Source organism: Chiroxiphia lanceolata, chromosome 2 (assembly GCF_009829145.1).
Source record: "Chiroxiphia lanceolata isolate bChiLan1 chromosome 2, bChiLan1.pri, whole genome shotgun sequence".
Classification (NCBI taxonomy): domain Eukaryota; kingdom Metazoa; phylum Chordata; class Aves; order Passeriformes; family Pipridae; genus Chiroxiphia; species Chiroxiphia lanceolata.
In genome coordinates, this window is record NC_045638.1 from 16,170,273 (window position 1) to 16,185,978 (window position 15,706).

General features: G+C 36.3%; 1 protein-coding gene across 2 annotated transcripts in view; it reads right to left on the reverse strand.

The window, feature by feature from the left end:
* Window positions 1–15,706, reverse strand: part of CDKL5 (cyclin dependent kinase like 5) — a 127,317-nt gene that overhangs the window by 18,940 nt on the left and 92,671 nt on the right. For both annotated transcript variants that reach the window (XM_032678571.1, XM_032678572.1), the window contains exons 10-14: window positions 15,034–15,114; window positions 10,627–10,787; window positions 7,377–8,403; window positions 3,950–4,055; window positions 2,337–2,460 (exon numbers count right to left, since the gene is read on the reverse strand). In XM_032678571.1, the coding sequence (XP_032534462.1) occupies window positions 2,337–2,460; window positions 3,950–4,055; window positions 7,377–8,403; window positions 10,627–10,787; window positions 15,034–15,114 (1,499 nt within the window). The remainder of the gene's footprint in view (window positions 1–2,336; window positions 2,461–3,949; window positions 4,056–7,376; window positions 8,404–10,626; window positions 10,788–15,033; window positions 15,115–15,706) is intronic.

The following is a 15,706-nucleotide window of genomic DNA, read 5'->3' on the forward strand; positions in this document are numbered from 1 at the left end:
GAGAGAAGCAATATTTTACAGTAGTGGCAAGTCTAGGTGGAATACATGTCACTCATAATTCAACATGAATTGTCATGTACCAGTTATGTATGTCAGTCAAACATCAAATATTTACTTCATCATAAAATTGATGTAAGCAGAATCACATTCCATTAGAGCTTTAAACATTTTCATAAGCATTTACACAACTTCTATACAGAAAATTAAGTAGAGGAACATAGATTCTACACCATTCAGGAATCTGATTAAGCTGCGTTTATGGCACAGAACAATTTTGCAACAAGATCAGACCATTGCCAGGACAACTTGAACAGAGTTAACATGTAGAGCTGGGCAGGAAACATCTTGGGAAAATAGGGAGTAGAAAAAGCAAAGAGAAAGAGAAGCATATGCCAAAATAGCAGTAACTTGGTGTTGCAGGTACTGCTATTCCTCCCATTTCATAAGAAGAAATGTTTATTCTTCTATGGGTTCTTCTCTCAAAGGAGCTGTTCCACTTTGTGAAAATATTTGAGTACATTAATTGGATCAAGGACTTAAATCTAACTGTCTCAAGGTTAATGAAAGGCCTTATTCATTAGGCCATATTTAGTACCTCTGTAGTCCTTTCGCTATTTTAACAAGGTGAAACAGCTTCAAGAGAATATATTGAGGGAACCAAACAATGTGCTCCAGAATAACCTCTAACTTCTGGTTCAGGGCATTCACTTGTTAGATCTAAGATCTTGGTTCAAGCCTCTGGTTTAAATAATGAAGAACAAAAGCCCTGCACTCAAGTTCCCCACATTCCAAAAAATAATGCTGACTCCAAAATATTTTTTATTTTGAGAGTATCTCTGGGTTTGACTGGCAATTCCATCCTGGAGCTGAAGAATCTTCACAATAAAAGTTAGTGGATGTTCCTTTGAAAAGTTTTGGTTTTGATGATTTTTCATCGTAAATTAAAAAAACCAACTTTGTAAAAGAAATTCCCAACCAGCTCTAATAACATAGGCTATTATTTCAGTTCAGAGTTAAAATAACATTACATGTTTCTTTGCAGTCAAGGCAATATATTGCTGAATAATATATAAAGCAAAACAAGATTCCATGTCTTATGTTATATGCAAGATAGAAAGATCCAGGTACGAAGGACAACAAAATATGTAAAAGGATTCAACAGTAGGAATAAATACCTTCTTTAGCCACATAAGTCACAATATAAGTACCACCTTTTTACATAAATGACCGGTTTCCTCAGCTAACTTCCACAAAATGGATGTAGGTGGAGCTACTGAAGGACAGGAAGCAGACTCTAGTGAATCAGAGCAGGTGACAAAGGTTCTGGAGTAAACATCTTCTATTACTGACACAGGTATATAACCTCAACACAAGCTGAAATACCAACTAGCCACCATCCCCCAACCCCCCACCCCCTCTCTATTTTAAGCACATAATCCACAGGTTGTTCGCGTGAAAACACATTAAGTCAACAAACCACTGAAAACAGTTCTTTGATAGCATGACTTTATCGCACTTCCAGAGAGAAGTGTTTCAGAGAGTGGTATGAAGCACAGTTGAACCGTGCAAATGTACACAGTCCATTCCTCCCACCAACCCTTTGAAGCTCCATTGGTTTATTTTTATTCAGTGTGCTTTATCGTGATTGAACGAAGTAGAAGATTAAGAGTATTTTAGAGCCAAACAGCTCTCAGAGAAACAAAATTAAGGTATTTCCCTTTAAGTCCTGCAAAGCTATGCATATGCAGTCATTTTATTAGCATAATTATAGTTAAGTGTTTTATGTTATATAATGGAGCCATGTGATGCTTTTAATCTTTTAAAATCAATATACACCATTAAGATGTTGCTTAGTCCATTTTCCCCACAGAATGTATTCATTTCCTTCTGTGGTGCGTAAACAAAAAGGGCAGTGGTCCCCATTGTAGGGTGAAAATATTCATTAATACAGTCCTATTGTATTTATGGAAACATGCACTTTGATATTTTTTCCATTTGTATGACAATTCATGCTCCTGGAACCCACAGATTGCTACCCATACTATATGCACACAAGCACTTTGTACTATCTTTAACTGAAGATTAATAATGGAAAAAAATTGTGAAAGACAAAAGTATATTAACTTTAATGCACTCATGTTATGGTGTGATGAAGTATTTCTTGCTGCTCAAAAGGGGACAGAAAACATGCCATGCTATGCCAGTATAGTCGGAGGAAGCAACTCAGCACACAGACAACTGCAAATCTTAAGAAAAGCGTGGGGGTTTTTTTCCTCCTGTTCAAAACCCCTTTTTTCCCTTCCATTCTCTACACATCTCTGTAAATAACAACTCACCAGGTATCAAAGGTGGTTTGTCTTTTTGAGTGGTTTGCCACTGTGCTGCTGTCTGCTGGTAACACAGAGGCTCTGTTTGACACGTTGTTTTCTATGTACGTACTCTCTGGACGCGGAGATGGAACTGAACAGAGAAATGGCAAACAATGTACACTGAGCTCTGTCAAAAATCCCAGCTTTCTGCTTCCTGTGTCCCTCTTACAGAAACAAGAGCATGAAGACACACTAGCACTTTGGGTACAATTGAAAAAAAAGCTGTCATTCTGTGATAGTTGCAAGGTAATATTAGTTGTAAAATGAGACCATCCTGAAAAAAATTACTTTGGATTTTAAGGTAACTAACAATAAGAGACAATGGACTAAAAATTAAAGTGTCAAAATCAGATATTATTATCAGATATGTATTTTTCAAACAGACATACTGTGATTTTGAAAATACACTGTACATACCCAGCACATAAATTTATTAGAATTATCAGTACCACCAGAAACACCTGCATTTGATTAAAAATTGATCAGACACTAGTTGCAGCATTGATGCAGCATCACATCACACTGTCTATCAAAACTGAATCTGTAAGTTTTTATTCAAGCTGTAGTACTAAAGTACATGCTAATAACCTTTGTATTAAGTCACTACTTAAGAATTACATAAATATGAATTTACTTTTTTCACAGTTACTTGTACATATTATTATCACTGGTTTTGCATGTAATATCATCAAACTATTATTTAAATATAGTCCCATTTTCCCAAAGCAATAATTAAGTCCGTCTAAAATATATTTGCTTGATAGATCTAGTTAAAGAGGAAAAAACCTCCAGTTTATAAAAAGGAATTAAATAATCCCCAGACCTAGAGTTTCCTTAGCACATGACTTATGGAAAGTCATTCTTTTTTGGAACTTTTGTTTCACAATGTATAAAAAAAAGAAGGATAATCCATGTCCAATTTTAGGAGTGTTATAAGGATTAATAAAAGTGATTCAGGATTGAGGATTCTTAAAGATTCTCTGATGCATGTGTGACAAAACCTTACACTCAAAAACATTGCTCAAACCAATATTGCTTACAGGTTTTAATATTGCAATGGGACACCTGAAAGGATTGTCACAGATTTTAACATGTCTAAATCAGGTCATCAGCCAACTGGTCAACCTGAGGAGGATCAGAGGGAGATTTGTGACTCTTCTTAAGGTTATTAGGTGACTCATAATCGCATTTCAGCTGATTGGGCCTTCTTTAGGTTCAGGGGAGTCCCACAAGTCTCCTAATGCTTGCAGGACAGTAATTAGCTTCTTATTATCTTTTTTGAAACAATTACCCAGGTTTAGTCATGAAGCAGCTGCTCAGAAATTGCCATCTTTTGTGTGCCACAATAGAACAGTATCTATTTTTGTGAGTGTGTATACAGACACACATTCATGTACGCATGTATATATATATATATGCACATACATAACCCTGTTTTAATATTTATTCTGAACTGGATTATGTAGATGTGCTTTTGCTTGTAGTTGTTCATGTTAATACTCTGTATCCCTTTCTACTACTTAATTTATATTCCATACTAAAATTCTTGATTAAATTTGAAAGATCCACGATAAAATTACCTCTGTAAAAGCTGCCAACTCTTCTCGGAACAGGGTCATTATACAGAATTCTATTTTCTTTAGTAGATGCTCCATCTTCTGTGTGTGGATCATGATATGCTCCACCCTAAGTAAAAGAACAACAAACTATTTAAAATTAAAGACTATAACCTGATTTGCAGCTTTTAACCAACATACATAAGCAACAGAACTCCAAACTTGACCACAAAATTTTCCTTTCATGTTATTAATAACTGTCAGTATCAAATCACAGACTATGTAGTCAATAATTAGTTGGTTTTGCTTTTCCAAAATGACAAAAATGGCATTAACAGAATTTTGCCTCTAAGTTACCATTTTAAAAATTTGAGCCTGATTCAAACCCTCAGATTTTTACTGGGAATGCAATACAGCTGTAATGTCTCTGGAAGAGTCTTTTAAGGCAGGCCTTGTTAAATTAATTTCTGATGTCACTCTGCTACTGGCAAATTTAAAAAGCAAACAGGAAATGCATATAATTTGTGATAATTGCAATACCAAAGCACTATCATCCCTTATCAGCTATTAAACAGCAGTACCTAGAGGTACCAACAGTCATAAAATCTACTGTATGCAAAATACGAGGAAGTCTCTGAACTAAGAAATCCATAGGCGAATAGTTTAGTCAGACAGGAGAGCAAACGGAATATAATTACTTTTAATTAATTCTGTTTTTCTGAATACAGTACTTCCTGGAAGTACTTCAAACAAAAGTTTAAGTGCGCCCTTAGAAACATCCATATGCACATAATTTGCCACCCAGTATGGCTTAACCCCTCTCTTAAATTAATCAGGTGCTGCAATTTTGTCCTGCAGTATGGACTGACCAGACAAAATTCAATGCCCTCTACAAGGTCCCACAGGGAACTACTAAAATCCCCATATGAATTGAAATCCAAAATGTCCAAGAAGGATAAAGATTAAAAATCAAAACCATAAAAAACCCCAACCAGAATTAAGAACTGGGATTTCAATTCACTGCATGAGTGATTTGCAAAATCTACTTTGCCTTTTGTTGATGATGATCTGGTCTCACTCTCACAGATTAAACAAACATTGAATACGTGCCAAGACCAGAACTGAAGCTACAAGAATGCTTCAAATCACAGTTGGATTCTTCTAAAATTTAACAGAGGCTGAAGCATTTGATTGCTACTTGTATTAGGTACCTCTTCTTTGTCAGCAGTTAAATTTCAAATATGAGACAGTAATAGCAACCTGTACTTGATTTTCTTCTTAAACCCTTTTCATGCACATTTAATTTAAAAGTAAAAAGAACTCTTACAACAAAAGTGTTGAACTGAGACTTGAAAAGCCCTAAAACTAATACTGAGTGCAAGTTTTTTGTTGATTCTTTTTTTTAAATAAGATTTAAAACCTGACAAACAAAGAATGTTTTTCTTTAAAAAGACTTGGTAGAGCTAAAGAGAAAATCAGTGAGAAATTAGAAACATGGAAGTGAGAAAAAAGGAAAACAATAAGCAATGTTTGAGAACATTTGTGTTATTAATGATTTTTTTAGATCACTAATCCTGAGGGGTGTGAAATTTTCTGATTCCTAATGTAAAATACAGAAGAGGGGTGGGGAAAAGTGAAGATAGGAAGGAGCCAAAGAATGACTTTGTGAAAATGCCTTTAAGAGGCATAGGAAGACTGACAATTTAATTCTGATTTGTTACTGAAAGCAGTATAAACAAACAAAAAACAGCTTTGTGAATTTACAGAGTTGGCATCCATTTCAGAAAAGTCATTTTCCTTTCACACTTCTAATGGTTGAAATACGTATTTAAAAGCATTAAATGAAGGCATAAGTTTAAAAAATATTGACCATAACAGATAAAGGCAAATTTACAAATAAATAGGCTTTCCAAAATTTCCAAAGCAAATGAAAATCAACAAAACCTTAAGCACTAAGATACACATCAATTTTTCTAATTAAAATAAAAATTTGTCAAACAATTTTCAAAAGACAAAGAATGATCTGATCATTCATTCAAAAAACAATCAGCCTCTAAATAACAGAAAGTAAAATCAAAATTACTTCAAATTACTGACTGCTGCATAATGCAGAAAAAGATCCTAATGCACTGAAGAATAAAAGGTAGCATGAGCTTTTACAATCAAAAGCTGAAATGTTTATATTATTGCCCTTCGACAGTAATATCCTGAATAAGTAACATTTTAACTTGACTGAAATGAGAAAGAAAAATAAGTACACAAAGAAAAAAAATGGTTTTGAAATGGAGCTGCTGTAATTCCTTTTAGGTAGCCTTTTTTTTTTTCTTATTATTAATCCATTGCATTTCTCCTACTTTGATATTTTCTGATGTGTAAATACATATAATCCTGAATGGAGGACATGTGGTAAGTATGACAAAACGTATTAAGTCTTTTTTTCTCTTCTGGACTGAAGAGGCAACCACTACCTGAAAACTCTTTTTTATGGTGCTTGTAGACCACTATTAAGCAAACTACACATATTTCTTAGATGAACAAGGTAGACAGAGTATTTTAGTTTCTCAGAGTAAACCATAACACTTGGACCTTACATAATACTTGCAGCACTCTGACTTCCTTCAATTTGTCAACAAATCTGAACTAAATGTTCTCTCCATTGTCTTTAGTTTATCACAGGTGCAGGTACAGAGAAACACTCTTTTTTATACTTGTCTCTGCACCGTTTTGTTACTACAGGAGTTTAAAGATTTGAGGACAAATGCAGTCATCTTTATACAGCTGATCTGTAACACATCAGATAATTCAGAAGTGTTGTGTAAGGAATGTAAATCAATACCAGAACTAGCCCTTCATCTACTCCCTCATTAACGCTCACAGAAAAACACAATCAGGTATCTAGTGGAACTGCAAGGAGTCAATTACCAGTGGCCTCTACAACACAAAAATCTCTAGAGTACCCCAGCTATGTATCATACTCATCTAAAGAAATATTGCAAGCTTTGATATTACTATGGCATTTCATCAGTAATGTCCTGCTATAAGTAAACGAAACACTCATTTCAAAAATTGACATTAGCATTCATAACAGAAATACATACGGGAAAAGCTAAATAAAAACACAAATGAGAGAGTTAATTAAGCAAAATGATATGATAAAAATGTTACAATGTAACCGAAGTCTAAGAACTACTAATGAGATTTTAATTTCAGAGACATTTTTTTTCTGTTCTCACATTTTGGTACTTTAGTATAATGGTATTCATAGTCCATTTTTTAAAAGTACCTTGAAATATTCTTCTGAAAAAACCCCAACATTCCTTGCCTTACAACAAGACAAATAAGTAAATAACTGCAAACAAACAAAAAGAAGACTGAAAACAGGACACTCTCCACACATGAAGTAAAAAGAGAAAGATAAGCTTTCCCATAAGAGGCAATATTTTGGACTAACCCTATTAGAATCTTCCGTACAGTCTTCTCGTGATGAGCCAACAGATCTTGTGAGTGACTTATGCTGCACCTGTGGAGATAACAGTTGCAGGCTGTTTGCTCTGGCTGCCATCCCTTGCCCTATGCTTAAGCCACCCTCTGAGCCCTTTGACCTCACTCTGTCCCGGCTCACATACATAGAGTGTCTATGAGGGCGCTGCTGTGAAGAAAAAGGACTGGTATAACCTAGACCATAGGAAAAAGATTCATGTGGAGCAGATAGAGAGTGGGAATGGCTTCCATCCATGTGATCTGGCAGTTTTAACTCCTCCATTGTTTTGGAGTGTCTTGTTGGTGGTCTTCGGGTGTCCAGGGTGCCCTCACTGCGGTTATTCCTCCCAGACGGACTGAGCAAAGTTCTGTTATCAGCGTGTCGGGGAGCACTTGGACTGGTAGGAGAGTTCAAGTCCATACAGCTGGATGGAAAATACCTACTGGTGTTTGGTTCTGCAGCTTGGGCCCTGGCCTCAGAAAGGTTGCCCACGGATTTAGAGTCTGTCAGAACTCCATGGCTCTTTGACTTTGTCCGATAGGAAGGACTCTTAGAAGACTGTGGGATAGTGTCGATGTAGCTGTGGCGGCTGTGCTTGTCGCCGGGCTGCAGCGTCCCAGTTTTGCTTTGAGAGGTTTCCATAAATGAGTGTCGGTTCTGTTGAGATCTGGTGTTGGACTTCAGGTACTTTGTACCCGAACTGTCAGAACTTTTGGTGTCCACATTAAAATCAAATTCTGTTTTTCCCTTTGTGTCCTTTGGGCTGAGAAGGTGTGGCATGTTATTATTGGCTATATCCTTGTTGCCAGATCCAGGTGTGTTGCTTGGTTTTTTTGCATGCATTGGACTAATTGCAGGTCCAGGAAGGTTTCCATTTAAAAAGCTTTCATTTGCTGGAAGACCCTCTTCTCTTGGCCCGCCAGCCCCTAGTGTCTGCATATCCTTGCTGTTTGATCTGTGGTGTGACTGCAAAGCAGAACTTTTGCTGGCTTGATTTCTATATTAAAATGCATAAAGAAGCATTAATATACCAGATTACATATTCATGTATTAATAACTTCAAAAAACTACACTCATTTCAGTTGCCATTTAAACCCACAAAATTTAACTGCAGTAAGATCAAATACTGCCAACTGAGGCATCAGAAGCTCCACTAAAATCTGCAAGTGTTAGTATATTGTTGTTTCTGGTTATATTCTGATGGACTAACTCAGCTTTGGTTAATGGATTTTGCTGACAAAAAAAATGAAGATATCAGATCTAATCATAGAAATTCCAACATATATTTACACATTAATGCATATATGTAAGTACTATATGTGCATATCACTAGGCTAAGCACTACGTTATGAAAATTAGCTGTATATCCACCTAAAAAGAATCTAAAGTACACCTGGCATATCAAAGGAAGGGAGAACAATAAAGTATGTCATCACTGTCAAAAAATCCTGATACAATCAATGCTCCAGGCTATCTAATGTATTCCTGATTTGGAGGGGGCGGGAAGGGGAAAGGAGAGGGAAAGAAGTTATTCTGCTGGTAAAGACATAGAGATGGAGTGAGCCTGAGCTCACTCAGAGCAGAGCAAACTCTGTAACACCAAACCCAAAACCTACCTAAGGAACCCCAACTTTTGTGGAACTTGGCACTATCCCAGTTCTTGGCACACTAACTCATCCCCAAAGCTGCACCTGAAATGCTCTGAAACCAGACTGACTTGGTGCAGAGCTACTTGGTGATGTCCTTAACCTCTACTTTCCAGCTCTTCTGGTTTTGGGATTACAGGACTGTGATATGAGTTGATTCTGCAAACGCTCAGCCTGAATTAATTTGAGCAGGATTTATTATCTCAGGTTTTCTGGTATTCTTCTGGACTTATGCTGGCACTGCAAACTAGCCATGACTGAGCAGTGCTGCAGCTGGACTTGTTTGCTTTGACGGACCTGAGCAATTAACTTATTTCTGTAGCAAATCTACGATAATGTAGTTCAGATATATTACTGAGGGTTGAAGTGAGAGCTCACTGTACCTTTGTTGATCCTTTTGATAATTATAATTGGATAAGGCTAGCCATTTTTATATCTAGGATTTTTGTGCCAACCACTTTCAGTGATCTAATTAAGCATTCTATTACAGTTTCTAAAGCATTAGCAATTTTAATGCCAGTTTAAAATACTTTTTAGTTAGCAGGAAGTGTATTTTCTAAAACTTTAGAGATATAAGGAACCTAGTATTTTTAAATCATGCAGCTAGGCAAGCCTTTTAGACAACAAGTTTCCCACAGATCTAGGTTTTTCTTTCTGATGCCACATGTCTAATGGTAAAACTTCTATCCTAAATATCTGGAAGGGCAGCTAAAACTTTTTGAAGTCTATCTCTGAAAAAGTATAAATTATAAATGTCATCACCCCAAATCCTAAAATGAGGAGCAATTTTTTGAATTTCACAGGAACAGCTAAAGGAAAACATGGCCAGGATTAAAAGCCACTAACATTCTGCATATTTCAGAGGGTGACCTTTAGGAAAGCTTTTGTCAACGGAATACCATGAGGCTTTTTGTACGGAAGTATTTTATCCACCAGTAAACCTGGTTCACTGGGGTATTAAAATAGAGTGGCTTCTTTCAAGCTGTGTGGGTCCTACAAGGCAGCCACTGAGCAAACATGTCCAGCTTTGAGTTCGAATAGACTAGACTTGATCCATAACTGCAACTGCAGACAAAATTCTGTTCATCTCCCATTCAGAGCATGATCAATGCACACAACTTTCAGGACATTTAGCTGCTAAAAATCTGTGTGAGTTTTGAACTTTTAAATCTTGGACAGATTTGTGCATATACAGCAATGCTAGCTTTCCAAGGAAAAGAGCATTCCTTTGGAATCTCGGGCATCTTCCAAACCACAAAATTCCTATTGTTCTCCAAGAAAAAGGCTAACATTTTTTTAAGGTTAGCAAGCCAACTTCTTTTTTTTTTTTTTTGTCATATGCAGAAATGGGTTCAACACAGAAAGTTAGCAAAGATTTCAGCTTGAGCAGCTGCAGTACATTAAAACTCTGTCTACCTCCTTTGTTGTGAGGCACATGGAACGGTATGTATGTCTCAATGTGTCTAAATGGTCACACAACTACTTTTCTTGTAGATGATGTTGCATGTAAGCATGACAACAACTCACTCATTGGCAGAGCACGTCAGTGAGAACAGTGACAAGACTACATTTACCTGTTCGATAATGTGTTGCTGTCTGCATGGTAAGGTTTTCTCTTAGCTGACCGTGAAGGGGAACTTCCACAGCGATCCAAGAGTCTTTGGGTTTGAAACGAAGGATGGTTCAAACATTGTTCTGTCAAATATCTATCTGCTGGATCTAACTTCAGTAAGTTCTTTGAAAAACAAATCCCAAAGTTTAAATGTTAGTATTTGTATTTGCATCAGCAAAAAATGTAATAAAATATAGAACATTATTGGGATAATTTTTTACTCTCCAGAGTTTCTGGGATTAGATATAACTGCTAGAACAATTTCATGGTGCATTAAACTACATATGAAACAAAATAAACACTTACAAATCCTATATTCTACTTAAGAGATGAAAGGTCTCAGCCTTGCTAATTATGAAATATATATACTATATGCATGTAATTATATACATACACAGGTAATGATAGTTAAAATATGTTTAAAACACAAAAATATCTAAAATTTTTCTAATGTGTTTTATGTATATATCTATCCACTTTTAAAATATATGTATTTTAAACATATTTTTCAGGATATACCTTACTGTTGTTTTGAATTAAAAATATTAAATTTGCCAGTAAAAAAATGCTACGATGAAACAGACTTTACAAACAAACAGAACAAGCATATGGGAATATTTTTATCCAAAAACAAACAGTATTTTAAACTTAGTATTTTTAAAAATATACAAATGTAAGAGTTCTGGTTTTAACTTCTGGGATTCAGGTCCACCCATATTTCTAAAGAATTCTCTTAACTGTTTACAATGCATTTACAATGACATTTGCTTTACAACTCTGTTATCTCTGTTGTGATTCTAAACAAGACACTTTTTGACATGTAGAAAATATTTAATCACAAAATTGGAAACAGTAGCTTGGGTATTTTGGTAGAGTTGGAAAGGTTCCTTGCAGGAACAGAGCAATACAAAACTTACCTTGGAATATTCAAACATGTACGACTGTCAGCAAGGTTAAAAGTTTGAATGGCTATTAAGTAAAAAGAATAGCTATTTTTTAAGGGTTGTATATGTTTAACAGAAAAGAACTCTATGTGTATATATGCATGTGCATACACACACATAATGCATGTCTGCAGTATTAATGCAGTATTCAGGCATTCACTTGATCACACACTGGTTTTCCCTTCACAGGATCCCTACACTTCATGAAAAATGCTCAGAAAAAAAAGGAAGTGACTACATTCCTATGCTGTTTGGTCACACAGTATGCATTATCTTCCTTTTTCAAGTTCACAAACTGTGTACTGAATGGTTAACTACTTCTTTTCCCTTATTTTCTGGTGCTCATCACTACAGTGGCTCAAAACATGAGAAGGCCACATGTGATTTCTACATTCCTCCTCAGAGAAGAGGATGTCCAGAAGTTTCCCTCCAGTGCCTGTACACTAACTTACACAGCCTGGACAACAAGCAAGGAGAACTGGGGTTCAAAGGGAATCCCAAGGCTGTGAACCTGCCTGGAATCACAGAGAAATAGTGGGACAGGGCTCACGGCTGAGGCACAATCAGTGATGGTTACAACTGGTTTCAGAAGGAAGGGGGTGGAGAGGGAGAAGAGTAACATTCCATATCATGATGTTATGGTAGGAGTTTGCTACCAACCACATATCGAAGAGCATGAAGAAGATAAAGAGGACAACTCTGTACAAAAACGAGCAAAAGTTCATAGGTTGGACTGGATGATCTCAGAGGTCTTTTCCAATCTAATTGATTCTGCGATTCTGTGAAAAGTCTTCTGATCACAGGTCCTCATCCACATGGCAGACTTCAACTATCCAGACATCCAGACTGCATACATGTTCCAAGAGGTTTCTAGACTATGTTGGTGGCAATTTCCTAGTGCAGCTGCTGGAGAGGCAAATTAGGTAAGGACAGGACTTCAGTCTACTTGAGCTGCTGTTCACCAACAGTAAAGTACTGGTGACAAATCTGATCAGAAAAGACACTCTGAGCTGTATCAAGCACGAGATGATTACAGTTAGGACTGAAATGGCTGGTAGGAAGACAAACATCAGAGATAGGACCCAGGACTTCAGGGAGCAAACTTCAGCTTCTATAAGGAATTACTGGGCAGAATCTCCTGAAGAACTGCCATCAGTGGAAAGGTGTCCAGGAGAGCCACTTGATTTTTACATAAAATTTATTGAGTGTTCAGGAAAAGCATCTTATTGTACTGATGACCACAAAATTTTTTATAGGTTCAGACTGGCTAAACAGGGAGTTTCTTAATGAACAAAAATGCAAAATGGGAGAATAGAGTCAAGGACAGGATACAAGGGAGGCTTTAAAAGCAGCGTGTTAGAACAAAGGTTAGGTCACCTCAGAAAGTCAAAGTCCAGCTGGAGCTGAAGCAAGTGAAGAACATCAAGGGTAAAAAGAAGGGGTTCTACAAGTACTCTAGTAGCAAACAAAAGCTCAGAGAAAATTCATGTCTGGTGCTGAATGGGAGAGACAAGTGAATGACAGATAACAAGGAAAAGACTGAAACATCTTTTTTTACCAAGTCATCACATGTGAAGGAGAGCAGAGGACCAGAGCAACAAAGCAAGGAGGTCAAATAGATGCCTCTTCATTAATCTAGTCCAGAAATGCTCTCTAAATAAATATATTAATAATTCACTCCTTTAGCTGGCGTAAGTTGAAGCGTGGGTTATTCAGTAATCTAGTAATCAGACCTGAGGTCCCTGGGAATGCAGATAATGAGGAATACAAGTGTGGACATGTGTCAGAGTGCCCATTTTCTGCAGAAGAGACAGGCATACAACAAAGTCTCTGCAGCATTTATAGCATGCAACTTAAGCACAAGTCTCCTCTGTTCTCTTCTTGTAGTCTGCTCATTGTTTAACAAGGTTCCAACTCCTGAATTAAGTAATGTAGGTCAAACACAAAATATCTCTTCTGCAGAATTCCTGACCTTTCTCACCTCATAGGGAGAAACACGGATAGAAAAGATGAAAAGAATGAAATTATTTGGAAAACTGTGTTTCCTTAAAATTCAAGTTCTTCTTTTCACAACTTTGTGGCTTTTAAATCAAATCAAAAGAACCTAAATGACACAGATATAACACAAAAATTAGGATAAAAATAAAATAATTAATCTTGAAATTGGTGGTTTGCAATATGTGCTACCAGAGCTTGAGCTAGAGTTATGATGCCAGAGAAAACAATTTCTGTGAATTAGAAAATAGGGGAGAAAGTATAATACTAAAATGAGCAACTATATGCACTGAGGTATTTAATTCTGCAGACTCCATGAAACCAAGATAAAAGCTATGCTGACTCTCTTCATAACGCAAGGAGATTAAATGTAAGTGACTTGAACTGGTTGTGTGGATGAAAAGAGTAGAGCAAATTTGAGGATTTCTGCTGGCTACAACAATACTGCTAAAAGCAAGTAAACACCCAAGTATATCCCAAAGCTGGTGATCTCTGTTTTACAACAAAACTGGTGCAGTTGGTCTTGGGACCATAAAATTCATTTAGAGTTGATTAGTCATATCCACACTTCATATTTGTCCCATATTGCCTTTAACTCTTAAGTGGTTTTGTGATTCTAAACCAAATTTTTGACACTATGACTTTTTTTTTTTTTTCCCCAGCGTACTGGGAAGAAATAATGTGAGGGTTGTAGTGCAGCTGACCATGGTAATGTTTTTATAGTACAATAGTAAAGACAACAATACATGTTTCATACCCAGGAATACAGCACAAATGCATAGCACAGTGCTTTACAGTGCTTGGTCATTTTGAGGGGAGCTAGCTTCTCCTGATTCCCAATAAGAAGGTATCTCAGGACTATATCCTAGTTGGGCCACGCTGACTTATTCCAAATCAGGGCTGAAGAGTAACCTAACATACACACTTGTGTAGAGGTGAGTGACAGGAAGCAGATTAACAGTTTGGGTAAAAACCCAAAACTGGGTTTGTGTCAACTTTGACAACTGTCCACATCCATATGCTTACCCAACAGCAAATGAACAACTCAGGTTAGCCTAATACTCTGTGGATTTATCTAAATAAATGGTGGGTTGAGATCTTCTGCTCCAGTATTACTAAGGCAGCTGGTGCATCTGAATGTATGTTGGTATGAATGCATAGTGCTGCAAAGGACGGTGATACTTTTGTCTGGACTATGTATGGTTTATCAAATCAGTCAAATTTGAACAGACACTCCCAGCATTTGCAAGGGATATTTTCCTGATTCCTAGAAAATACCAAGCCTTACTGCAAACAATGGTGATATCAAAATATTGCAAAAGGAAGTTCACAGGTACTTTTAAGGTGTATTACATTAGGAAACAAAGGTCAAAAGCCACTTACATCTTTTCCTACATATTACAGACAGAAAATAAAAGACATTTTCCTACCTTCATAAGGTCAAGCAATACACCACTTAAAATTCCCAAGTATCTTCTCTCTAAAGACTGTGGATGATTGACTGCTGGAAACTGTAAAAAATACAGGGTAAATATACTTGTAATATAAACAAGATATACATAAATACAATGTTTCAAAAAATAAAAACTACACAGTGAAATCAAAGCATGTAATTAATGGGAAACATAAGCACTGAAAACGTTAGTGGTTTATGAAATATCATAAAATGCTATAATGAAACAAGTAACTGTTGATATGATAAGCATCTAGTCAACCAAAGAAAGCATTCTTGATTATTAGGGCAGCCAAGAAACCTCTTCAAGTGAGAAATAATCAACTTAGATTTTTTGTGGCATTATGATTGACAAGAGGTAGGAGGTTTAAAGTAGATTCAGAACTAACATAAGCAACCTATATTTAAAAGGGAAAAAATATTAAAAATAGCTTTGAAAGAATTTGAGAGTGCAAATACAGTATTAGTTAAATACCAAAGATTACCAAACAATTCCAAAATGTTTTTAGTGAAAAATGCTGAAACCCCAAAGGTTTAAGGTTCAGGATTACTGCTGTGGTCACACTGCAGTGAGATCTGGGAAGACCATGAGAAGTGCACACTACAAGGGGCACCCATTATTTGTACTAGCATTACTTTTCATAAATTAC